Source organism: Hirundo rustica, chromosome Z (assembly GCF_015227805.2).
Source record: "Hirundo rustica isolate bHirRus1 chromosome Z, bHirRus1.pri.v3, whole genome shotgun sequence".
NCBI classification, from domain to species: domain Eukaryota; kingdom Metazoa; phylum Chordata; class Aves; order Passeriformes; family Hirundinidae; genus Hirundo; species Hirundo rustica.
In genome coordinates, this window is record NC_053488.1 from 31,796,759 (window position 1) to 31,822,637 (window position 25,879).

The following is a 25,879-nucleotide window of genomic DNA, read 5'->3' on the forward strand; positions in this document are numbered from 1 at the left end:
TGATTAATACTCTGTTAGAAAAGAGCAAGACAGTTTCACAGTTTCATGAATTTGCTAAGAGTTTACAAGTGAAGATAAAATCTTAAAAAAAAAAAAAAAAAAAAAAAAAAAAAAAAAAAAAAAAGCAGATGCTTTAAGGTTCACATCAAGAGTTATGCCTTTTTTAACTATTAAATTGTTTTGAATTAATCTTTTGCAACAGAATGAATAATGCAAGCATGCCATTATAAAGCAGCCAGTAACACACCCAGAACTTTACTTCATCATGACAGTTTGGAATTTATTTATTTAAATCCCCCATTGTGATACAAGAGCAGTAACAAAATAGCTGTATGCTACTTCTGTTACAAATATAGATACTATTTAAAGTGACTTCACATACTCGAACATCGGCATTCCTCACTCTATGCAAGGAATAAGTACAAAAACATTTCAATAACAGCAGCATCCAGTAATGGTACCATCTAGTTTATTGCATCTTAGCCTACCACAGTGTAACTTATACAATAGTTATAAAGACAAAAAGAGTGGGGTTTTTGTTAATTCACTTTCACATAGCTATCAATTTGTTAATACTATTTGACAGACACTCCTAATACTGCTTTTGTGACTCACTAAAATGAATGCTAATCTTTTGTATTATCCCCTAATAATGGCCTGACCATTGCCTGCATTCTCAGTTCATATTTCTCTTAAGTGATAGTTGAGATAAAGGCCTTCTTGATAAAATTCAATTTTTGTTAACTAACACAAAGCATCCTGCTGCTAAATAGCATACTAGTTTGACTGCTAACTTCCTGTCTCAAAATACTCTGCTAAATTTTTCTGCAGGAAAATATATCATGAGAAAAGCATGCTTTATCTGCCAGATTCCTAAGAGCATGGCAGGCAAAGGCAGGCAGGTTACAATTAGCTAAGCATTTCATTGAGCGCAGTTTTTAGATAAAGTTTTAGTGATGAGAAAGTGATGCATTTATTGACCATGCTGCTGATCTAAGAAAAGCTCCGCGGTTGCATTGTACTTACTAGACACTTTTATCTGTGCCTCTAAAATTAATATCCCCGAAATAATAGTTGTAGCTATCAAAGGTCCTCTTCTGCTTACTACTGATGCAAACCTTCACTGCTGTCTTACTACTCACCTCCACTGTGAGGCATTTTCAGGCCTTTACCCATCCTCAGCCCATTAGTCCTGGTTGTATGCCTCCTCACTTCAAGGAGGACTCTACCTTTGCTGCCAGTGATAATGGTAACAACATCATTTATATCAACTCCTTCCACACTGGCAATATCCAGACATCTGCTGGCAGCTAAGTAGAGCTGCTCTGAGTGGTTTGTTCATGGCTCTGATGCTTGTAGAAATGTCTGCACTGATCCTGTATATAGTTCTGCAGTTGTTGGAAGACAACAACCTGTCCTTACAGACACCTCATATTAGGAAAGTTGTTTTCACCCATACAGACTATATAATATTCCTATTTTAACAGTCTCGTTCTTCTAATACTGCAGTTTCTACTTTTTCTAATACTGCAGGCTTTCTCAATCACCAGGAATAGTTTCCACTAGTAATGGATTTTTCAGCCCTGAGCACAAGTCCCACAAAACCCATGAACTAAACAAACAAACAAAACCCACCATCACCACCACCACACCCTCCCCTCCCCCCACCTGCTGACAAAATAATGAAACCCTCAAACTTAAGTCAAGTGAAACAGTGATTTTGGGTGTTTTTTTTAGATACACCATGACATAGTAAATTTAAACACACTAAAAGACAAGCAAAATAATCCACTCAAGTTCAACAACCTAGTTCCTTCTAACTGAGCATTGTGAAATAATATGGTGTTTGAATTTGGGTTCAATTTGGGTTGAAAGGAACCTTAAAAGCCATCTAGTTCCAAAGAACCATCTAGTCTATTAACCATCTGCCTCCAGATTACATACTTTTGCCCTTATCTCCCATATATTTTTTAATAATGTTTTCTTTCTTTAATAACCTTATTCCTGTTTTTTGGCTATAGCTACCCAAGTAACTCCCTCGATGACTTGGTGAATTTCTCATTTTTCTAACATTATTCAAATATTCAAAATCTCTTACCAAAACATTTCAGTTTTCTTGTGTGGTTATTAATGAAAACTTTTTTTATTTTTTTTTCCCCCCATGGTGACTTACTAATAGGAAAATTCCCATAGTTAACATAACTTCATCCCAGTGGTTTGACAGGAAGAGAAGTATTTCAAATGTATACAAAAATATGGTTAAATATTACTTTTCTTCAGTGTTGTAACACAGTCTTGTGAAGCTGAAAGAGCAAGAAGAATACACAAACATTTCCATTCTCTTTGCTGTGTGGAAAGTAAACAATATTGTCTTATTGGCCCTAATCCATCAGGTAGCGATCTCATGACAAGACAGTCAAAGTGACTGTTCCTTTTGTCCTTTTCAGAATAGCAACTGCTTCCTCATGAGTCACCCCTTCTAAACTCTGCCCATTCACAGCAATGATCTGATCCCCTCTCTTGAGGCGTCCATCTTCTGCTGCTGCACCCTGGAATGATAAAAGAAGTAACTGCATACTCAATGCATTTCTTTTTCTTACAGACATACAGTCCTGAAAAGAAAACCCCTTGCAACACTTTTCAGAGATACAAATAGAGCCAGTTGTTGCAAAGACGGCTAATTCTGCAGTAAGCCCTGCCTGGTCCAAGTTCCACATGTAGAAACTGCATCTACAAGATTGTTTGATTCCCTTAACTCTGTTTTTCCAGATAATGTAAGATTTAAACCCTAGTATTATAGAAGTAACATTTTTAAGACCTGGAGAACTTTTCACCAGGTGGTGTAAAAGACAGCTTTATACTTTGATTTACCATAATAATTTAGCATTTGTGATTCCAGTTTTCTCTGACTCTCTGCTGTTTCCTAGAGACATCCAAACTATCAAATCCAGGTCAGCATTGGAACTTCTCTGAAGGTCCAATCTGAGTTCAATAAAACATCTCCCTCTACTACCTGAAGTAAACACAACCTAAATATAAGGCAAGGGAGGTTTTACTAAGTATTTACAAAATTCCAATCACGAGAGGTGGACAAGATAGAAGGCAGAATAGGTTGAATCTGCTAATAGGCTGAATCATGTATATTTGGAAATTCTCGATCTTTTGAAGATTACAGCCTTCAAATGCTGCAAGCACATTTTGATCAGCTGTTGCACTAAAAAGGAAAAGCTGTGAGAAACTGTAACATTCTTTTGACTGCAAACCCAGGCCATGATTTAGAACAATAACTGCAGTGAGCTAATAAATGGATTGATTGAATAAATTTCCACCTACCTTTGCAAACACTGTCTTCACATAAATGGGTAAGTCTCCGTGGGGACTGCCATAGCCACCCACAATACTAAAGCCAAGGCCATCTGGTCCTCTGTCCAGAGTAATGGTCTTGTACTGAGGAGGTCTAAGAAAGGGAAAAGAATATTTTGTCTGAACTTTGGATTTAGCATGTAGAATATTCAACAAAAAACTCCTTTAAAGCTAACCAATACATTTCTTTTTCCACTATAACTACAAATACTTTTATTATAAAGAACTGGCTATTTCAGTTCATGTAAATTGCCTAATGCCCATATTATATAAACATAGCTATTTCAGATACACCACTCAGGACATAGTTATCGCTTCTATGTGCCACCAGCAGTGCTTATTGCTGATGTAGAGAGACAATGCCAGTATCTCCAACTTCCATAACACCTACTTTAAAAATCCTGTAATGTCTAAAGTTAGTTCAAGTAGTTTATGCTATTAAGGTTTAATTGCTTCTCTCCTAATAGATGACTGTGTATTTTTATGTACATGTTTATTCTACAGATTATTTACAGGTGTATTTCCCCACATATACTTTGATAATAAGAAATTTTGGAATTCTACTTTTCAAATTAGGTATGTTTGACTAAAGAATCCTTTTTTTTTCTTCCCCCATTTTCCTGGGGGGGAAAAAAAAAAAAAAAAAAAAAAAAAAGGGGCCTCAGATTTATGACAGAGTTTTGGCACAAAACTTATTTACATAATGCACCTTGCAGAATACCAGAAGCAGTATACCTTGTATACAGAAACATCTGACACACCTGATAGCCCAACACGAGAGAGCACACTATGGAAACAGACACAACAGTGAAAAGAGTGTTTCTGGGTGTACCGATTAATCCCAACCATGCAATCTCAGCGAAACAATAGAAGTTGTAGAAGAAATCAGATCACAACTCTACAGAGAGTCAAAAAGATTTTCAGCACAGCAAACTGCACCATTAGTATCACAGAAGAGGACCTATGGCCCACAGGTCCCATGTATACAAAACATGTCAATCATGATTAAGCCAAAAATGTCACCCATTATTTGCTAGAATTTGTAAGGTGTATAGGTTGAATATCATATAAAGTAATAGGCTACAGAGGCTGTGCATTCTATATTTACTGACCCTAAATCATCCTGAAAAATGCCAGTTGAAGTTAGTCCAGAAAATGAAAGACTGGACGTAGGTGGATCCTGCTGCTGACCTGTTATGACACTCACTTCTCCTCCAGCTACAACCTAGGAACAGAAATCAGTGGATGTAAGAATGCTGACACTAAAATAGTACAATGTAGCAGCTGGAAAAATAGTATTCAGAAAATATTCAAAATGTCACTGAGGATTTTTTACCTGCAACTCAATAGTGCCTGAAGCATTTTTTAAGATATTAACAGCTTGGGAATGAGTCATGCACTCAGTGGATGTTCCACAGATGCTAACAATCCTGTCCCCAACCTACAGAAGAAAATGTAAAAATCTAACTTAGTTACATAAATTTGTCACTCTCAACAATAGCAGAACTACAAAATAACCCGGTATGAAGGCAGGTAATTCAGCATCAGAATAAGCAAATTACACCTGTTTAGTGTAATCAGTGTAAAAAGAAGTGATGCTTTACAGAACTGATCCAAAAATTCTAGAAATACATGTTAAAAAATAGACATATTTTCCATGTCACCAGAAGATAGACAGACTGAAGTAGAAAAAAAAAAAAAAAAAAAAAAAAAAAAAAAAAAAAAAAAAAAAAAAAAAAAAGAAAGAAAAAGAAACTGAAGTATTCTGTTTGACTGCATCTTGAAATAACATTTTCCAAGAAACCTGAGTCAAATTCAACCACCTTTGATGCAGAGTGGATACAGTATGCATTTAGGTATAGTTTCAGATAAAATCTCCCACCCTAATGCAGAGTCTAAAATGTACTCTTTCTATCCTAAGCACAGGAAACATGAAAGATAAAGCAGACTGCACACCTACATTTGCAGGAATGAGCCCTTCACTCAGCAGTGGCACTCGTTTATAGAATGTATCCTTCTGAAGCACTTTCTATGCTTTTAATTTTCACAAGCTGACTAGCTCTAACATCCAATACTGCTTTAGGACCTCCTTTCTTAAGTTAGCATATGCCAGCAGTTACATTTTCCCATGCTACCAATCTGAGATCCTTTTTCATCAATTCAAACTTCAAGAATTCTTTCAACAGCCAAAAGCACTTATGACTATATCACTGAACTGCTTGTTTACTGCCTGACTAGAGTAATTACTCATGCAATCTTTACAGCCTTCTTAACAATTAACTTACTCTTAATTTCTGAGTCTGAGCTGCAACTCCATTCGGGTGCATCATGGCAATAAATATAGGAACATCTCCAAGAGGACTTCCAACACCTCCAGCAATGCTCACTCCTAGTGAATCTGCAGGGCTCTATTACAATAATTAAAAAAAAAAAATTAGATTTTTCTGGAAAGAAAAACACAGAGAATTGTAGGCTTACCTCAAAATATTGCTAAACTCCTCATTTTATGAAAATTAGAACTCCTGTGTCAAACCAGATTTTAAGCTTATACAATTCGCATCACTTCAAGAAAGCAGAGATACCAGAATGGATGTTTCTTCTTCTCAGTGGTAGGTGAAAAGTTGGTGATTTAGTTGTGTGTTTTCTCTTAACCAAACAAAATAATTACAGAATCCAGCACCTGACTCTTAATGTCGGCACAGAGGTCTGAGCAATGGAAACCAATGAGATGGGATTGCTGTCGATATGAATATCCTGTTATGAATCTCCTGAAGACTAGAATTTGTTTTTATGCTCCACCTAATGTCCAAATGTTGAAGAGCAAAAACTGCTATTTACCACCACACCACACCCAAATACCTCACTGTAAAAACTGTTCTTGCAAACTGGTATTTGCAGATTCTAGTATAAAAAGAGAATGGCTGAATAAGTGAACTAGGTGCCAAGAAAAGACAAATAAGTATAAATATTTTTGAAAATAAGGTGCAGTTTGTGATTAAACTCACACACATAAACAAGGTAACTGAATTTCACACTTGAAAACCTGGCAGCTATCATGCAAGGACCTACTCATTAAAAACATGTTCGAAGAAAAATATCAAATACCAAAAATCAGCGTTTCAACTTTGATACAGTTCCCCTGACTTGACCAAAACAGAGTCTGCATTTAACTCAATCTGGTAACAATAAAACTAGGTCCCAGTACCTCTTCTCTCTCTTTTGCTTTCAACACAACTCACAAAATATGATAGCATAATGTTGTGCATTATTTGGGTTTATATTGTATTTCATTTTATATTAGGTTTTGTAATGGTTTCTTCTGTACCCACCCTCTTTCCCCGGAAAGTGTATCATCCTGAAATTTGTCCCTGCTCCTTTTCCCCTCCCATTCTCCCACAATGGAATGTAATCCAACTCTGTTCCACTCCCACCTTTTTCCTGATTGGGTAGTGGTTTGTCCCTGCCTCTAGCCCTTGCCCCCAGATAAAAGCAAGGAGAACACACGGATCGCTTGCTCTGGGCTCTTGGCACGGAGACAGGGACTGGGCTGCAAATCCTGCAGGGGCAGGACCACAGGAGAAAGACTGAATAAAGCCCTAATTCCCCCCAGACCAAGGGCAGAATCTTTCCTTCTGCCATTGATGGAGACCTGCTCTCTCTAAAGGAAAAGGTTCCAGCAGCCTCTGGGATCTTTGGGACCCTGAGGGAAAAATCCTTCCAGCTGTGGTTTCTCTCTCAAGCTAGCTGAGGCAGAAATGGAGCCAGGGCTCCGAGAGAGAGAGAGAGAGAGAGACACATCAGCATAAGTCACACTACTTTACATAAAAATATAAGGCAGTGGGGATCATACAGTCCTGAGCTAAAAAGAGTGACAAATTTATTTCCTGTTCCTTTCCTAAAACAATGAATAGGCTTAGACTTCTTTCATTCTGTAAAGATACCTATTGACATCTACAAACCTATTCTTGATATATGCCACTGCATGCTACAACTTACCTTTTTTATTTCAACTGTTCTTAGTCCCTGTATTTCAGAAGTTGCTGTCAAATGAATTAAAATAAATTAAAAATAAAAAGTTAAACTAGCATTCCTAGAAAGCTTTTTCAATAAAGTTACCCAAATTACTATGATGATTCTAACTTTCTGCTTGTTTGTTACATACATTTTAATCTGATTTTGATAGTGGCCATCATTACAATAATCGGATTTAAATACTTCTAGAACACATGAAAGAATCAACCATTTTCTTCATTTAAATAACTTTTGGAATAAGACTGCTAAGTATGTTCTAATACAGCAGAAGAAAAACTTTATTTTCTGACAATACTTTGATCAGAAATCACTGTTCTAAATTTAAGGATAAGACAACTATTCCACATGTATCTGGATTTCTATGAATGAGATTTCTATGAATGAGACATTTGATCTAAAATTATGTTTTTAGACTAAATACAAAATTACAGCTCAGCTTAGATTGTCAGTATCTAAACTGCTGATGTTTAGAACAAGCTGTTAGTCTCTTTTATAAAAAGCTACTACAATATATATAGGATGTACTGAGCAGTAACCTGTTCTACAGCATTTTACAGACTAAGGAATCTTTGAGGCCTACATCACATAGTTATAACATTTTAACAGAAAGATCTCAGCTACCAGTTCATAAGAGTAAAATACTGAAAGCACCAAAAAAACTCTCCAACTTACCGTTATTTTTCTTTAGGCCACTTTCAAAGATCTCAGGTGCACTAGACCCAGAAACTGGAAAACTGAATGATGAGAGACTGCCACTTCCTTCACTGACCTACACACAATGTTAGAGTGGGATTAGAGAGGAGCTTCACGGACACAGCTACTAAAACTATAACTCACTATATTCAGTTTATTTTCTGCAGTGTTTTATTTTCCCTGTGCCCAGTTAAAACCAAATCATAGAACTCCACAAGCTTTTTGTTCACTGTATATGGCTTTTTTGATGCAACATAAGACCAACAGAGATTGTATTTTTACAATCCCATGCAAAGCTTTGAAGTGCTTCTTCTGAGGACCCAACAAGGTCCTGGTATCTGCATTTTATAGAAATCTTCTAATGCAAGTTAGCTACAAGTACCACAATAAGGACAGAATACCAAAGACAGATCTCAGTACATACTCATGTGGGCTCTCAAATATTCACCTACTGCATCAGCTACAGCTAAGATTAGGCTCTCCACTCAACTTGACCTGTACAATTTCCAAAAAGATTTTCACTCTACAAGGGAAGTAAAGGAACAACATGGTTCCTAGTGAGAATAGTTCACTGACTGTGACACACTCTTCAAAACATTCAACACTGTGAACTTCATTTTAGAATAAAACCAGCTGGAGTCTGCATGTTTTCATGTTGTTTACCGGTACCAATTCTAAAGAGAGCCTAAAATGTCAGTCTTATCTAGTCTTAACCTGCTCACTTGAATTTTGTCTTAAAACTATTTATATTTAGTACTTGATAATCTTCATCCCCAGTTCACAACCAAGAAGTTCTTAAGGTAATTTGTGTGCTGTCAGAACTGTAGCTCCGACTGGAAGGAATCACAGTGTAAGCTGCTATGGCAGGGAAGATACTTTCAAATGCAGAAATTGATGTGAGGTCATAACAATCCTCCATCAGACCAACAATAAAATAAGTAAGAGAAGTCTGATGGAAAGAGTACAGGTTTCCTGCTTCTGGCAGGCAAGGTTACAGTAAGAACATGCAAGGAATGGAGAAATTCCCTAAGCTTACTGAAACAATACTCCACTGCATGCCAACTACTCTGAAAGTAACTGAGAGGTTTAAAGCTAGCTCTAGGTTCTTCTGGTATTGATGAGAATTAGAGTTCTCTATGCTTCCAAGCTGGTGTCTGGAGCAAAGTAATTTCTGGATTATATTTTTGGCTGGATCCTGTCTATAACTGATATAATTTGCTAAACTGAACATATAATGGCTACTAAAAAGCTGCAAAATTTTTCCATCTTCGATCAGGCATGTGACAAATAATTGTCGTCATAAACCCAACCTTTCTACTTGCTTTCATTACATAACATTATTTCTCTTAAACTAAGCAGTTTTATAGTTACATACCTGGCTACTCTGGGACGTTCTCCTCTCAGAGTGAAATGGCCCAGCTTTTATTCTTCCAACCTCTAGTCTTACTGTACCTAAGGAACACTAAAGAAATCATTACTTGTAACAAATATCTTCTGTCTACAAGACTAAAACCTACAATATTTAAGTGACTTTCTAGAAAAGTGGAAGAAGAAAACAAAACATGGACAGAAGGAAGAATGACGGACTGGAAATCCCAAAATGAGCACTTTGCAGAGAGAGTTCATGGCAGAACCAGTGACACACACAAAGTACACCATGATACTCAGCACTAAGCAGGATGATTTTTTAATAATGGATTTATCAGTATTACAATGAACATGAAAATCACACAAGAGGACTAATTCTATTACATCGCACTTAATAAGGAATAGCTTCTGAATTGCAATGTCAACATACAATTTTTACAATAAAAACTAAAACTGTGTAACACCTCAAAGTCTTAAGCATTATTTCTCTTGATACGACTGAGAACATGGTAATTAAACTGGAAAGTTAATCATCTCTCTCAAACTTTTGAAATTGTATGTTACTCTGGATAGTAATTACTATGGACCTGGACCATAAAAATGCTGGATCAATTTAACAATTGCCCAGTTTTGGGAAGAAAATTTCCTAAACGTCTGTAGTTGCATCTGTCTATGTCTGCATCTGACTCCCAGCAATAAGCTGAGTGATATGGACTGACTGCACACTGGAAAGTCCTTTAGCTAACCTTTAAGATTTTAACTACACTATTGAGTATTCACATATCTACATAAAATGCATGTGTCAGGAGAAAATTCACCCTGCAATTAAATATTTCAAAATCAGGACATTGTTTTGAAAAAAACAGGAAAGTTATTATCATAAAGCTAAGAAAATTAGACTTTCAACTTCATAAAAGTGTCAAGAGAAGATATCAATCTGTAATGTACAGAAAATTCAGTTTTGTTTCTATTTTGATTTTTTTTCTTTCAATGGGAAGTTGTCAGTGTAAACTTCTGCATTCAAAGAATTTAATAATACATGAGGTTGCCTTTATTTATCATGTTTTAACTTCATTATCCTAAGAGATATACATGCATATGTCAGAAAAATTCACAGTAAGAGGCCAGTACATCCAAACCAACCAGTCATATCCATTCAAACAAGGTTTCAATACCTCATACCCTGTTGCAATTCTCTTAAGGGTGACACTAAAAAATATTTATTATTAAATCACATTTTATTTTAAAAATAATGTTGACTTCTCAATGTTCTGGAAGAGACTTGATCTAAGCTCAGGCAAAACCGTTCTTCTTCACTTATATGAATTTAGTAGTATTAAACCATATGGACAATTGTTATTCAAAGTGGAAAACTGAGGAAATATGTACCTAAAATTACCACATTCTCACAATACACAAACACACAAATGAGATTTTAAAATTATGTGTGAAAGTAGGAGGTAATACTTTCCAATGGAACTTGTGAATAAATCAATTCCCATTTAGTTTTATCACATCTTTCCCTCTCTTCCTAAATTCTTCCATTTGATAGATCCATTAAGTCTAGTGAGGGGAAAAGCTGATAGTCTTTTCACATACTTTAGGGGATACTTCAAAAGAAACACTGCAAGAACAAGCAGAATTCTCAGACTGATGACACATTCTATCCATCTCATTCTACTTAAAATACACAGGAATTTTCCAAAGATTATAAAACAATTTTCTAGCAAAATACATTTTAGGCAGTTCAAGACAATTCACTCCCAGCTCCTGTTCTCATGAATGAAAACTGAACAGGAAAGAGTGACTGCCTACATGTGAGTGACTGTGTTTTATTTCACTTATACGATGTGAACAAAACAATTATTAACAATAATCTGTGTAAGGTATTTTAAAAGACCATTTCTCAGGGGCACGAAAATTAACTACAAGTACTACTGAGCAATGAAGTACTTAAAACTTGAATATACGAACGGTAAGTGGAAACTAAGCATCTTCAATTAGATACTCCAAAATTCTTGCCAAAATGAAAGAAACGTCCCACAGGAAAAGGCATTTTTATGCAGAGGACAGGTACAGCCCACAAAGACGAAATGCTGTGTTCTTAAATAAAATCAAAAAACTATCATGTAAGAAGGGAAAAATACTATAACCAAAGAAGAGTATGCTAACAAGTTCACTGTCACAAACCAGACCCTGTTCTGGTGTTCTCACTAACAGCCATATGCTGAAAATACAGAAGTCCTCCTATCTCCCTTTCTGACCACTGCTCTCCCCTAGGACCCCTGCTCCCCAATAAATCCAAAACCTTAAGGACCTGTTCAAGATCTGCAAAAATATACCTTTGAATGTGAGTGTTAAGAAGCATGACCATGTGACTACGTATCCAAAAGACAGCTATAATGAGTATCTGTTAAACTTTTTCCAGTGAAGTGGTTTTAATTGAAAATGCTGACTCAGTGGAATCCTTCCTATGAAGTATGTCTTAAAACTCTGAACTGAAAAACAGACAAGCTGGTTGACCAGCGGGACTTCCTGCCAGACTACTGGAAATACTGTCTATCTGACTTCATTCTGATTTGGAAAAAGGGAAAGGATATCAGAAACAAAAAAGTTATAAAAAAAAGGTTGGCTCCAAGAACTGCAGCTTCAGTAAACTCTGAGAAAGCAGTTTCTTACACCAAATGCTTGGTCACTGAAAAATGCATTGTAGTATTAAATGGATATAAGGTGGCACAAAACATATATAATAATAATTAAAAAATATATTTATGGCTCCTAGAGACCAGGTTTCTCAGAGCCTCATCCATCCTGGCCTTGTAAACTTCCAGGGATGCAGCATCCACACCTTATCTGGGCATCCTATTCCAGTGCCTCACCATCCTCACATGAAAGAATTTCTGCCTAACAACTAATCTAAACTTACTCTTTCGATTTAAAACCATTCTATCTTGTTCTATCACTATAGGCCCTTGTAAACAACCAATGAAAATAGTCACTTTTAGCACAACTACTCTGCTGAACTCTCCATCATTCAATTAATTCTGCATATCTTTCTGAAAATGTGAGACAGTTAACCAGCTATCAATTTGTCTGAAAAAATACAGTGTCAAGTTTTCGGTTGTTCTAGGTAATGGCATTCTATAAAGGTCTTCTACAAGCCCTAAGTTCATAAACATATGGGTTTCTGCATCACCACGACTCCCAGTTTTATCAGACAAAGTATCAAAATCTGAATCCTCTAGATTTCAGGAAGTTTAAGTTTGGATCCCCAACTCATCTCACTAACATCCCAGTAACAGTCTGCTTTCCATCTGAATAAAGTTAAAGCTTTCAAAAAATCTGGATCTCAGTTTTTCACTTTTATCCATCTTCTCTTTTCCCAGTACCTTTAGCAAAGCTGCAACAGCCTCCTGGTTAGCATTCCGGACATCTTCTCCATTCACTGTCAATATCTGGTCTCCTTGCATCAATCTCCCATCGGTGTCTGCTATTCCTCCTTTGACAATGTCTGACACAAACACACCTGTGTCATTTCTGCAAATATACACAGGAATTTTACACACATTACAGTATTGTTTGACAGTCATGTTTATGGCTTGCTATTGGGAACACAATAAACATTTTCAATTTTTTTATGTTGAGTAACACTGGCTTAATTCCGCTACGGAAGACTGGTTAGCCTAAGCACAAAAGTACAATCTATGTATGGCCTTCAAGCCCACAGGATCTGAGCACCAGACCACAAAAGAATCACGATAAGCAAGTTACAGACACTGAATCTCCAGGTACATTACATACCTTTTCCCAACAATACTCAGCCCAAGGCCTTTACCAGGCTTCTTCTGGAGCTCTATACTCAGCACATCATACATGTCTTCCTCCTTGTACTGGGCTTCATCTCTGTACACAGTCAGACGAACTTTTTGGGGTGTCTGTCGCAGAACATTGATGGCTTCATCATGTGTGGCATTCCTGAGGTCAATTCCGTTCACCTGCAATGAAAATGTACAATAATAAATTGTGCAGTACCTTCCAGCAGATAAATACAACAGGCTTAGCAGCAATGAAAACAAAAGCAACCAAAGAAATAACCATACCTCTAGTATCTGATCGCCAGCCCACAGTCGTCCATCTTTAGATGCTGCTCCTTCTTCATATACTTCATGGATAATGATTGCTCCCTGTCAACAAAAACAACAAAAAAATTATATGTTGAAAGAACAGGCACCATTTTGAACCAAAAGTAACTGAAAATTGTTACTAAAATTCATCAATGATGAGTCAGATGGAATGAAAGTCAGATGCATGCTGAACAAATTACCAAAACATTTAAGAAGCTCATTTATATTTTTAATTTTAGAAAGGGCTTTCTTCTTATTTTTGTTTCTTCTGTGTCTTCCTATAAATGCAATAGAAACAGATGAAAAAAAAATCTCTTCTATCAGACTTTAATATCATTACTGTTATTGAATTGAGGGACACATATTTTTCCAACCAACCAGCAAAGTGTCTGTTCCTCCAACAATGCTCAGACCAAGACCAGTCCGCCCTTTGGAGATATCAATGGTTGTTTCACATCCAGGAATGATGGGACAAGTAGCTGGATCAGAGGTTAACATGGCCGGAGTTGAAGACCTGCTTGTGTCTAGAACAATGAAACATGGCTGGTTACAGTAACAGAATTCAGTATTATGAAAGCAACTTTAAAAAAACGTTTTTCAGAGTTCACTGGCAGCTGTATAGCTATTGCTGTACAGCTGAGCCACAGAAAATGTTACTGCCAATTCTCACTCCTTCTCAAAGAAGTATTATCCTATATTTTATTTGCCACTCCTCCTGTAGTTTTTATTCCATCAAGTACCTGGACTATAGTCTGGACAGCCAAAGCAGATATTGTACACAAGCTATTCTATTTAGAATAGAATTTAATTTAAACATCTATATGATTTGTGCATTACTTGAGTTATTATTAACTTGGAAGTTTGTTGCTTAATCAATAACTATCATCCATCGGAAATATCTTGACTCTCCACTCTGAAGGAGAAGAGCTGAATCTGGCTACACATAAATGGCAAGACAATCAACCATCCTCTTTTTCCACAAAAAAATGACATGACCTTTCCTTTAAAGGAATGCCTTTCACTTAGTTCTAGACAAGTATGGCAGAGGCACCTGCTGCATGTCTGAGATGCAGGAGAAAATCCCTTCATCCTCCTTCCTCTACAACAGGAAGGCAAGAGGTAGGTCTTCAGTGTGGGGGCAAAATGCTTTATTTATATAAATATGTAATCTGAAAATATTAGAAAATGCAGAAGACAGCTCAGTGCATACAAAAAGGGAAACTTTACAAGCTGAGTCTTTGTTTTTATGTTACAACTCCAGTGATTACACAAACACAAGGAAAACATTACTTTTGACTGCTTCTGGTTCTGGTGAGCTGGAAGTGGGGACAGCTGCTTGTGGTTGCACATTCCTCTTCTCTGCTGGGACAGTGTTGGGAGGGGCTGCTGTAGTCAGGTTATCTGTCTCTGCTGGATTGATTGTAAGCCTCACCACAGATTTGGATGTCTTCAGGAGACTAATAAACTGAATGATAAAGAGAAAAGCCCATGAAAATTGTAACTGGATTGCTCAGTTGCAAACCAAAAATAAAGCAGAATAACAGTTCTGCAAACTGAAGCTACAAGTCCCAATCGTGCAAGTTTTTTTCATAAGTGTGATATATGTCCTAAAGTTAATTCGTGTTAAAAGATATAAAATGTAATACCATCCCTATAAGTATAAGCTTTGTTTTAATCCAATATGCTGCGAGTTAACTCAGAAGAAAGCAGCTCAGTAAAGGTACAGGAATTTCTCTTGCCTGAAAAGACGGGGCGGGGGGGGGGGGGGGAACACGAGACAAAACATGATTAGAATTACCAGGAGGGAAACATGCCTCAGCTGGGAATCATTAAAAAGGAATGTTACATATGTTCTAAAGTTAATTCATGTTAATAGAATATAAAATGTAATACCAACTGTATAAGTTCTATATAAACTAGCATGTTGGAAGTTAAGTTTTGTTTAAAATAGCATTTTGTGAGTTAACTCGGGGGAAGGGGACTTAATAAAATACAAGAATTTCTCTAGCCTGAAAAGGCATGGGAGGGACACGAGGAAAGCTTGATTGGAATTACCAGAAAGGAGGACAGAAGACTGTCACTGCCAGGAATCGTTAAAAAGAAACAAAAGGCAACAGAAAACGGGTATGATAGCCGGAGGACCCGATGATTGTATCAGATCCGTATCTAGATGGTCTCCGGCTGGAATTAACATCTCCACACCACACCTGGAACCGACCATTAACAGCATTGTCCTCCTCCGCTGATCCATTCAGACTCTTAGAACTGAAACCTGCATGTTTAATGAAGATGACCCGGAGGGAGGACCATCGACATCCCGAGTCTCTCTCTGCGATCCAGTGTATAAAAAGAGGCTGCTGCAAACCAAAAATGTGAACTTGGGGATAACAGACTGGCAGAGTGTGTTATCGTTGTTCACCCAGCGCCGACCCCGGGCTCGACGCTGTCCTTTTAATTGTGGCTGTCCGAGACTGTCATTTTGTCTCTCAATAAAATTCCAAATTTTGATTTATCGAATTTGGTCAATCTCATTTATAACAATAAGGAACATAAATTAAAAAAAATATTGATTTTTTTTTTCTAGGAAACCTTTTTCCACTTTGCCAAGCTATACCAGATGAGCATACTGCAGTCTTTCAAAGGCTTCTCTAGACAAAACACTATATTGTATAGCAATTATTAGAGAAATAGAAGTATTGCCTTTTAATGCTGGGTGGAGACAAATTCTTATCTCACAGAAGTCAATGCCAAAATATCTACTGAACTAAAGAAATGTGCAAGAGTCATTCTGGAAGAAAAACCTGAAAATACACCTAAACTATGGAAGGGAGAGAAGGACACCAGAGTGTAACAAAACACCTACTTCAAAGAGATACTGAAAACCCTTCAAAATCAATTGCTATCTTACACAAAAGATACCAAATCCTCTTGAGACTTTACATTTCAGCAGAGACATTTGCAGAAATTACTTACTCAATCTCTGTTCTTACAAAGCTTACCTATCTCTACCTCCTTACAGGCAACTTCACTATCTCTTACTTACTCTTTACTGCCTCAGAGATAGCAGTACATCAAAGAGTAAGATTGATGCTCTCCTAATTGCCCTTTAGCAAACAGAAAGTAATCTACCTATGCCTAAAGAATCACTTTTCTCAGTAGCAAGGCAGTTGCTAGAAAAAAGGCCCCCTTGATTTACTACAGAACCCAAATTGAGTTTGCAGCGCTAGAAGCTAAAACTAAATCTTGTTATTTAGGAATGGAGATATTTTTCTCCAAAGGTTTGAAATACTATGCTTGGAATATAATGAGGCTGGAATATAATGAGGCTGTTACTACAGACAGTTCCTGTGGATAAGCACAGCTTATGACTTGATTTACACTGAGATAACTCACTTGTGTAAATTTATGCATATTGGCTTTACTGGTTCTATCACTTTTAAAGTGGACTAGCTATGCAGAGCCATTATTGAGCAATAGTTCATGGCTTTTATCCCACTATTAAGTGTCTCTCAGTCATCAGGTCTGAACCACAAGGAAAATAAAATCACATTCGAAACAGAGTGAGGAGGATTCATGTAGTGCGTTAACGTAAAATAACAGTTGAGCTATAAATTTAGGCTTTAGATTATTTTGCAGTAGTTTCCTTATCCAGACAGTAACTGCAGATCTTTGTTTAGCCAGTTTTGAAAATTAAGTATAGTCGTGAGAACCTCAGTAGTTTAAGACACAATCACCTCCTACATTAAGCAGTGTGGTTTTTGTAACATTCCTGACACTTCAGAAGCACCTTTTCTACAGGATATCCCACAACAATTTCATCATCCACTGCCAGAATCACATCTCCAACTTTGATACGTCCATCCTGAAAAAACATAAAATAAAAAATATGAAGGATGGATGCTATTCCAAAAAACATTCTTCATTCCCTAATCAGATTTTAAACATTCTCACACCTTTGCAGCCGCACCATGATCTGTTAAGCTTTTAATAACTACTCCATTAGTTGTGTCTTCTTCACTAATGGCAATTCCAAAGCCTCCTTGATCCTGGGGCAAACAGAAAATTACAAACGGTTAAACACACTGTGACATCAAAATGTTAGAATACAATCACCAAAGATTAGTGAAGCCTGCTGACACATCAAGTCTGAGGTTTCACAATGCACTGATATTTTTGTTTTAAACTATTTCAGGAACAGATTCTGCCAACCTACAAACAGTATACTGACTACCAAGATAAATCTGAAACACTTCTAAATGCAAACCCACTTCTTTGAAACTTACAAGGTAAATTGTGATTCAGTTTTTACTTTGAACAACTAGGGTATTGATTTTATCTGAGGAACCATCAGTAGATGCTTATAAAAAGTTCAGCAAATAGAACAAGAGAATAATTCTTCCAGAGACACAAAGCAATTAGTAAATCAAAACTAGTCCTTCTGTGAGGAAAACTTTGGAGTCCCTTCCCAAACAGGAAAAGCAGATCTCTAGGAATCACTTTTTTCCACTTCTAGTAACTAAGAGACTCTTTGCCATAAGAGGGAGAGCATTACAAAATTTGATGGCTGCTGAATAAAAATGTGACTGATGTAAATTCAGTACATACCTTAGGAATTTCCACATACTGAATGTTTTTACATGAACTCAAGTAAGAAAATGCACTTGGGTTTGCAACACTGATATCAATCTAAGAGGAAATGAAAATGCAACTGTAAGCAACTATATCCAACATTTTGTGCCAAAACAAAGTATTGTGCACAGATTTAAAGTGAGTCTGCACATTTTCTAGTTTGAATTAAACTTCAAAAACTCTATTGATGGGAATATTAGACTTACTTCATAGTATAGAAGAATATAAAATGAAACAAAATTGATCAGAGCTGTACAAAATTTAGCAACTTTACTAAAATCTCACTTCTTTTTCAATGGGTTTCTTCCTCTTTTACTGTATTTCCTAAGCAGACAGGGACCTTCTCTATCCAGAACAATGTTAGTAAATAAGAAAAACTAATATTTACTTTACCTCTTGATGTTGAAGTGTCCCTGAAGTACACTGTGAAGCCTCTACTGACTTTGCAGGGCAAACAGCCATCTGATTAACTGCATCTTTATTTCTGCAATATATTCAGTTAAAGAATGTAGTAAGAAGGCAATAGTACCACCCCATATTTCTTAGGACAAATTTAAGTCTGGTTCTTAATTTCTGGTACTCACAATACAAATATCAAAACAGAAAACTCCGATATATTTAACAAGCAGTAAGATTGTGTTCAAAAGCACAACTATGTTATCAATATTAAAAATAACAAACACTGTGTGAAACTTGCACACATTAAAAATCAAACCTTTTCAGCCAATCCTTTTACCAGAACTTACCTGATAAAGATTACTTTAACTTTAGATGGTGCGCATTTGATTATTGAAGAAGCATTCTGATGAGTCCTTCCGTAAAGGATTTGGCCATTTATCTAGATAAGGAAAGGTGGCTATTATTTATCAAAATATTTTAATTCCTTGAAGTTCAACTGATTTTTAAGCCTTAAAAAATTCCGTATCACTGATTAAACAGCAACTGTATAAAAATAAGAAAGTTATGCTATGTCCTACTTTCACTCCCTTCTTCCAGTAAAAATATTCACTATAGTTTGACTTCAGACTAACACTGTCACAGTGCTAAAAATGTCATTCTCTGAGTTGTATTGAGTTGACTTGGCACATCATCTATTTTCACTCACCATTGATCATTTCATGACTGACAGGTGATTAAGCAGGGCCATGGGAAATTTAAACCATAACAAATAAATGACTGCTTATATTCTGCAATGAGATTGCTATTATTTATTGAATATCAGGCACTCCAAATCCCTGAGCCAGGCACTTGATACACAGAAGTCTGAACACTGGCACATTTAACAGAATTTTAAACTAGAATTGATGAGGAAGAGGGAAGGGGGATATACTTCTCTGTGTCAGAGGAACCAGGAATCACCAACACTTTAGGAAGCTGCAGAGGTGGCTGTAAATTAACCCAGATGAACTAAGGAGGCTTCTTCTCAAAAGGTGAAGAGATTGATAAATCCAATTTAAGTGCCTCTACACCAATATGGGCAGCATGGGTTACATGCAAGAGGAACTGGAAACCAGTTTCTTGACTGCACCATAATGGTGAAATGCAAAGCCTACAATCTAGCTGCTCTCATAGAAACTTGGAGGGAGGAATCACACAACTGCAACATTTCAATCAAGGGCTACAACCTTCTCAGAAGAGAGAGGCTGGGAAGGAGTGACAGATGTGGTGTGCTCTGTGTTAAGGAATTGATAGACTGTGAAGCACTGCTTTTGAGAAATGGCCACAAACAGCTCAAAAGCCTGTGAGTTCTTTAAAAAGAAGGATAGGATCAGTGAGGGACACCTTGTGGTTGGGGTTCACCACAGGCTGCCTGATCACGGCAAGCCTGTTGACAAGACTTCTTGCTTCAGATACAGAAATAATTGTGCTTGCAGGCTCTCATCCTGATGCTCTCATCCTTGCATGTCTGCTGGGAAAGTGGTATAGCTGATTGCAAGCAATCCAGAAGACTCCTGAAGTGCACTGAGGACAACTTCCTGGTCCCCATACTGGACAAACCAATCAGAAAAGCAGTGTTACTGGACCTGGTGCTCACCAGAGCTCATTAGAAATATTGAGACTGGAGGCAGCCTTGGCTGTAGTGATCATACCCTGGTTAAACAACTGATTTCAAGGAACACATCTTGAAAAAGTGCAGAGTCAGAACTTACCCTGATCTTTAGAATAATGGACTTCCAGCTGTTAAAAGAATTAGAGGATGAGATTCCCTCAGAAATTGTCCTTAGGGGACAGACGATCTCACCAGTGCTAGTAGCTTTTTGAGGATACTCCATCCCCACGTGTGAAAAATCAAGTTAGGCAAGCTAGCTGGAAAATGCTAGTTGTTTAGCATGGCTAAACAAGGATCTTCTCCTCAAACTGAGGAGTAAAAAAGAAATGCATAGCCAGTGGAACTAGGGTCAGACGATATGGGAAGAGTATGTGGATATGGTCTGGATGTGTGTAGAGATGGGTTTAAGAATACTAAGGCACAGAAGAAAGGGGCTTTGGTGACAGATGCAAAGAGTTATCAGAAGGGGTTCAAAAAGTATAAGGGGTCAGGAAAAAAACTGCCAGGGTGAGTGTGCCTCCTTGACAAACAAGAATGGATAGCTGGTGGCAATGGATATGGAGAAGGGTGAAGAACTCCAAAAGTTCTTCACTTCAGTCTTCAATGACAGTCTGGCTTCTCACATCTCTCAAGTTACTGAACCCCTAGGTGGGGGCTGGGAGATGTAGAGTCTCTCCCAGTGTAAACAAAAAGCAAGTTTGAGACCACTTGATGAACTAAATAGGCACAAGTCAATGGGGTTTGGTGATCTGGAATCCAGGTTCCTGAGGGAAGTGATGTAGTTGCCAAGGCATTCTTCATCCCACATAAGAAGTCATAGATGCTAGATAAAGTCCACAGTGACTGGAAAAAAGAAAATATCACTCTCATTTCTTGAAAGTGGAGAAAGGAAGACCTAGGAAAACACAGACTGTTGAGCCCCATCTCTGTACCTGGGAACATCATGTAGCAGATCCACATGGAAGCAACTTTAAGGCACATAGGAGGTGATCTGAGACAGCCAGCACAACCCATGACATCTACTTAAGCCTCTGTAAGGCCTTTGACAAAGTACCATACGATGTCCTTATCTTCCAAATAGAGAAAGACAGATTTGAAGGGCGGACTATTTGGTAGACAAGGAACTGGCTGGATGGAGGCAGCCATAGAGTTGTGCTCAATGGCTGTGTGTCCAGGTGGAGGCTGGTGACAAGTCAGGGCTCTGTCCTAGGACTGAGGCTCTTCAATATCTTTATCAATTAAACAGATTAAGAGATTGAGTGCACCCTCAGCAGACATGCAGATGACAAGTGGTGTAGCTCACACCACATAAAGATGGGATGCCATCTGGAGAGACCTGGACACACTTGCAGGTGGGCCCTTGGGAATCTCATGAGGTGCAACCAGTCCAATTACAAGGTTATGCACCTGGGCTGGGGCAATTCAGGACAAGAATATGGACTGGGAACAGAAGTCATTGAGAGCAACCCTATAGAGAAGGACTTCGGGATTCTTGTGAATGACAATCTGGACCTGAGCCAACACTCTAAGCTTACAGCCTAGAAGGCCAATGGTATCCTGGGCTCCATCCAAAGAGGTGTGACCAGAAGGTCAAGGGAGGGGATTCTCCCCCTATACTCTGCCCAGGTGAGACCCTACCTCAAGAACTGCATCCAGTTACAGAGTTCTCAGCACAAGAAAAATGTGGATCTGTCAGAGCAGCTCCACAGAAGGGCCATGAATATGATCATGTGAGGACTGAAGCACCTCTCCTGTGAAGATGGGCTAAGAGAGTTGTGGTTATTTAACCTGGAGAAGAGAAAGCTCAAGGGAGACTTCATTGTAACCTTCCAGAAATTAAAGGGGGTTTACAAAAAAGACGAAGAGTAACTTTTTACGTGGCGTGGTAGGGATACAACAAGAAGCAATGGTTCTAAACTGAAAGAAGCAAGTTTTAGATTAGATATCAGGAAAAAACTCTTCACCCAGAGGATAGAGAGGCACTGGAACAGGCTGCCCAGAGAAACTGTGGATGCTGGATCCCTGGAAGTGTTCAAACCCAGGCTGAATGGAACCTGAGCAACTTGATCTGGTGGTTGGCAATCCAGGCCATTGAGGAAGACTTGCAAGTGGACAATCCTTAAGGTCCCCTTCAACCCAAGACATCCTATGACTCAACACTTACTATCTGAAGATGTGACCTGGCAATCTTTTTTCGATGTGGCAGAGCAGACTAGTTACTGTAATACCTTGAAGTACCTACAATTCAGGTAGGAGAGGAGCTATCACTGTGAATTTGCACACTAAGGCCATATTTGCTTGCATTTTATTAGTTGCATTTTTTCTTGAAAATGGAAAACAATAGTGCTGAAGTTATCCCAAGAAAAGAGAAATTATTGAAAAAGGACAATTTGGACCTACACAAAAGGAAAGTAATAAAATGCACACAGGTAGCACTAACAGAAGCAGAGACACAGCAAACCAACAGATGCAAAACACTGTAGTGGGGGTTGAGCATAACACCAACCACCTCCTACGCTGGGTGTGTGCACAAGGCATGGTCACAGGGATACTGAGCCCTGTAATTTACACTGGAGTTCACAACCCAAACGCAGCACTCCCTGCAGTGTTTGCTACAGCCTTGTGAAAAACATATGGTCAGGCTGTCAAATGTGGGGTTGGCCCTCAAAAGCTCTTGGGAATATAGGGAATATAGGGAGCAAGCACAGAAGATGTTGAGGCAATTTCCTAGCATTAGTCTGCAAGTTTACAGTATGGACAGTAAGCAACAAATCACAAGATGATAGATTCAGACAGATGTGCTTCAACATGTTTTCAGAATATTCCACCTCTTCAACATCAGGATTTTAAAAACAGATGCTTCAAGTGAACTTCACAATACTGGAGTCTGTAACAAAGTTCCCTCCATGAGACTTGGCCCGCAGTGACACAAATCACTTAATTTCTTTCCTAGTCTGCAAGTACCAGCCTATATAATTTACTCTCTCAATGTCTCCCTCAAGCTTTGTTAAGTTTCACCATTCCCTCTCTGTACCATTCCCCCAGTACATCCTCTTCACATATATGGCTTTGAAGTTACACAAAGCATTTTTGTGAGGGTAATATTACCTACTGCTATCAGAAAGAATGGGAAAAGCTATAGTAGGAAATACATCTCCAAGTATCATCAACTGAGCTGAGGGAATATAGGAACGTAAGTTATGCTCACATACGTACTTGAACCATGTTTAGTGGTTCAGTCACTCCACTCCACCAGAAAATAGCAACCAAACACATCATGAGTTACAAGTCCATAATAAAAACAGAACTGTTCCTGTTTCCCCAATTTAATTTCCAAATTCTGTGTTAGACAATATAAAAATATTCTGCTATGATCACACTTCTAGTAAACAGAGAAATAATTAGATAGTCTAGATGGAGTGGATGGATGGAGTGGAGGTCTTCAATATTTTTCAGTCTGCAATTCACTGCCATTCCATTCTCGGTAATTCAGAAACTGCTATCGTCCCACATTCAACACACATCCATTCAGAATTGCAGAATCTTCTGAATTGGAAGGGACCCACAAGGATCGAGTCCAACTCTAAAGTGAAAGGTGCATAAACGGATCTAACTCACAACCTGGCATTATTACTGATGCCTTAAGTTTTAGCTTTTATGTTTTTCAGATTTTGTGCTGCCTAGGTGTGTAGCTCTGAGCCTCATATTAAGCGCTAGTCAGTTCTCTTCACAGGGCAGGTAGACAAAACAATCCTTTTCCAGCTTGAGACCAAGGACAACCATAAAAAGTTTCATGCCCAAAAAAGCATAAAAAATGGAGAGCTGAGGGGAGAGAACAAGGAAGATGGAACTTCATAAACTGAAGCTACAATTGGACAATTAACCCTAATATGCAAACTTATAGAAGTGTGAAACCTTGTGACCGGTCATCCATTTTGTGACCGGTCATCCATTTTGTGACCATTTTGGGTCCATCTGGGGTGTAGTCCTGGCCAGGCTCTTGTACTGCCCTTTAAGGCCCTTTAATAAATACCTACTCTATTGTCTTAGCTCTGTTCCAGGTCAGCCTTCTTAAGGCATCATTACAACCAGGAAAAAAACCCTGCTACACCTATCTAGCATACATCAGAAGGAAAATCTGATAGCATAGTGATATGAACTTGGATAAATCTGGGATTTTAAAGTCCAATGAAAAATATATATTTCAGCAAGAATCTGGTATTTTAAGTCAGTACATTTGGGCTTCAGTATAAATTGCAAGAACTCACCTCTAGCAACTCATCTGCAATCTGTAACCTGCCGTCTTTTCCAGCTGCTCCATTTGGATCAATTCCCACTATAAAGACACTCATCCTGGATCGGTCTTTGTTACCAGCAAGACTAAGTCCCAGACCTGTCTTTCCTTTTTCCAGCTCAATCATATGTAGCTCCCCTGGTAAATTTCCATAGCGCTGCATGATCTTTTCTAAATGTAAAAGAGTGGGTAGCAGAGGTTGGACTTACATTTGAAAGTTTCACAACTAGAGAGTCAAGATCAGTGCTAGATGGGCAGTATCTGACAAAAGAAGCCCAGAATGGATGTTTAAATTTTCAGCGTAAACCACACCTTATTTTAAATTAAGCCTTAGGTAATTTATAATAATATTTTTAGCTTCTTGTTTTCCTTATAACTTCAGAAAGCATTATATCTGTTCTTAAAAAAATAAATTCATATACAAAAGAAGTAATCTTCTCTCAAGTAGCATTTTCAGGTAACAGATACTATCACACTGATCACTGCCAACAGTTACCTGGAGTACACTGAAATTCTTCAAGTAGTCCTACATTAAATTTGGGGCTTGGACCAAAAAAAAAAAAAAAAAAAAAAAAAAAAAAAAAAAAAAAAAATATATATATATATATATATATGCAGTGCAATGAGGAAAAAGAAATAAGTTTTATATTTTACTACATGCATCTGACCAAGAACAACTAAAACAGCAACCATAACATCCAAACCATGATGTACATGAGAAAGAAGCAGTTCAAACTATATGCCCCCAAGTCTGTTTTTTACACAGTGCAATTTTAGCACTGAGTATTTCAAATATTATCACAGGAAAAACTTACTCCAGCTGTAACCAAACTCATCCTCCTTCTCCACATCCTCTGGGACTCTGATAGAGGATGACTGTGCAACATCACAGCTCATTCCTGAAAATGCTGAAGGAAGGGGCAGAGGCAAATTACAAAGCGAAGTCTTATCTGGTTCTGTATCAGACTGACCAAATGCCTGTGGAGAATAAGAAAAATGAAGTGGCTAAGAAGATGCAGGTTCTCTGTAGGACAAACTAGTATACAAAAATGTCAAAAAGGCAACGAGTGTAGCTTCAAAGTTTCAATACCAAGCAGCTGAAATTCTAAATTAGTTACAGCACACAGAAAGGTGAAGAGATCAAAGACAGAAACAAACACGAGGCAAGCTAGGGAAAAAACATCACTCCAAAATGTATCTGGAAGCAAACAATTCACAGTAAAAGCCCAATTCAGTAAAGTTTTATGTGCCATTATATGTTTTAAAAAAAGCTTTTTATGAAGACTCAAGTACTTTTGGTTTAATGCCAGATTTGTAAAAGACTTT

At 37.7% G+C, this 25,879-nt stretch overlaps 1 protein-coding gene across 15 annotated transcripts in view; it reads right to left on the bottom strand.

Moving 5' to 3' along the window:
- Positions 1–253: 253 nt before the first annotated feature.
- The window catches only part of MPDZ (multiple PDZ domain crumbs cell polarity complex component), a 111,648-nt gene continuing 86,022 nt past the window's right edge, over positions 254–25,879 (bottom strand). For 14 of the 15 annotated variants that reach the window (XM_040089524.2, XM_040089526.2, XM_058423995.1 and 11 more), the window contains 20 exons: positions 25,369–25,531; positions 24,528–24,724; positions 18,956–19,047; positions 18,603–18,693; positions 18,186–18,266; positions 17,534–17,626; positions 17,368–17,442; positions 14,871–15,045; positions 13,959–14,104; positions 13,557–13,640; positions 13,258–13,451; positions 12,846–12,993; positions 9,464–9,550; positions 8,068–8,164; positions 7,360–7,403; positions 5,649–5,771; positions 4,700–4,804; positions 4,476–4,588; positions 3,334–3,457; positions 260–2,549 (listed from right to left, as the gene is read on the bottom strand). In XM_040089524.2, the coding sequence (XP_039945458.1) occupies positions 2,403–2,549; positions 3,334–3,457; positions 4,476–4,588; positions 4,700–4,804; positions 5,649–5,771; positions 7,360–7,403; positions 8,068–8,164; positions 9,464–9,550; positions 12,846–12,993; positions 13,258–13,451; positions 13,557–13,640; positions 13,959–14,104; positions 14,871–15,045; positions 17,368–17,442; positions 17,534–17,626; positions 18,186–18,266; positions 18,603–18,693; positions 18,956–19,047; positions 24,528–24,724; positions 25,369–25,531 (2,379 nt within the window). In that variant the 3' untranslated portion in view covers positions 260–2,402. Of the gene's footprint in view, positions 2,550–3,333; positions 3,458–4,475; positions 4,589–4,699; positions 4,805–5,648; positions 5,772–7,359; positions 7,404–8,067; positions 8,165–9,463; positions 9,551–12,845; positions 12,994–13,257; positions 13,452–13,556; positions 13,641–13,958; positions 14,105–14,870; positions 15,046–17,367; positions 17,443–17,533; positions 17,627–18,185; positions 18,267–18,602; positions 18,694–18,955; positions 19,048–24,527; positions 24,725–25,368; positions 25,532–25,879 lie in introns of all 15 variants that reach the window. The other variant, XM_040089525.2, reaches the window with a different exon arrangement.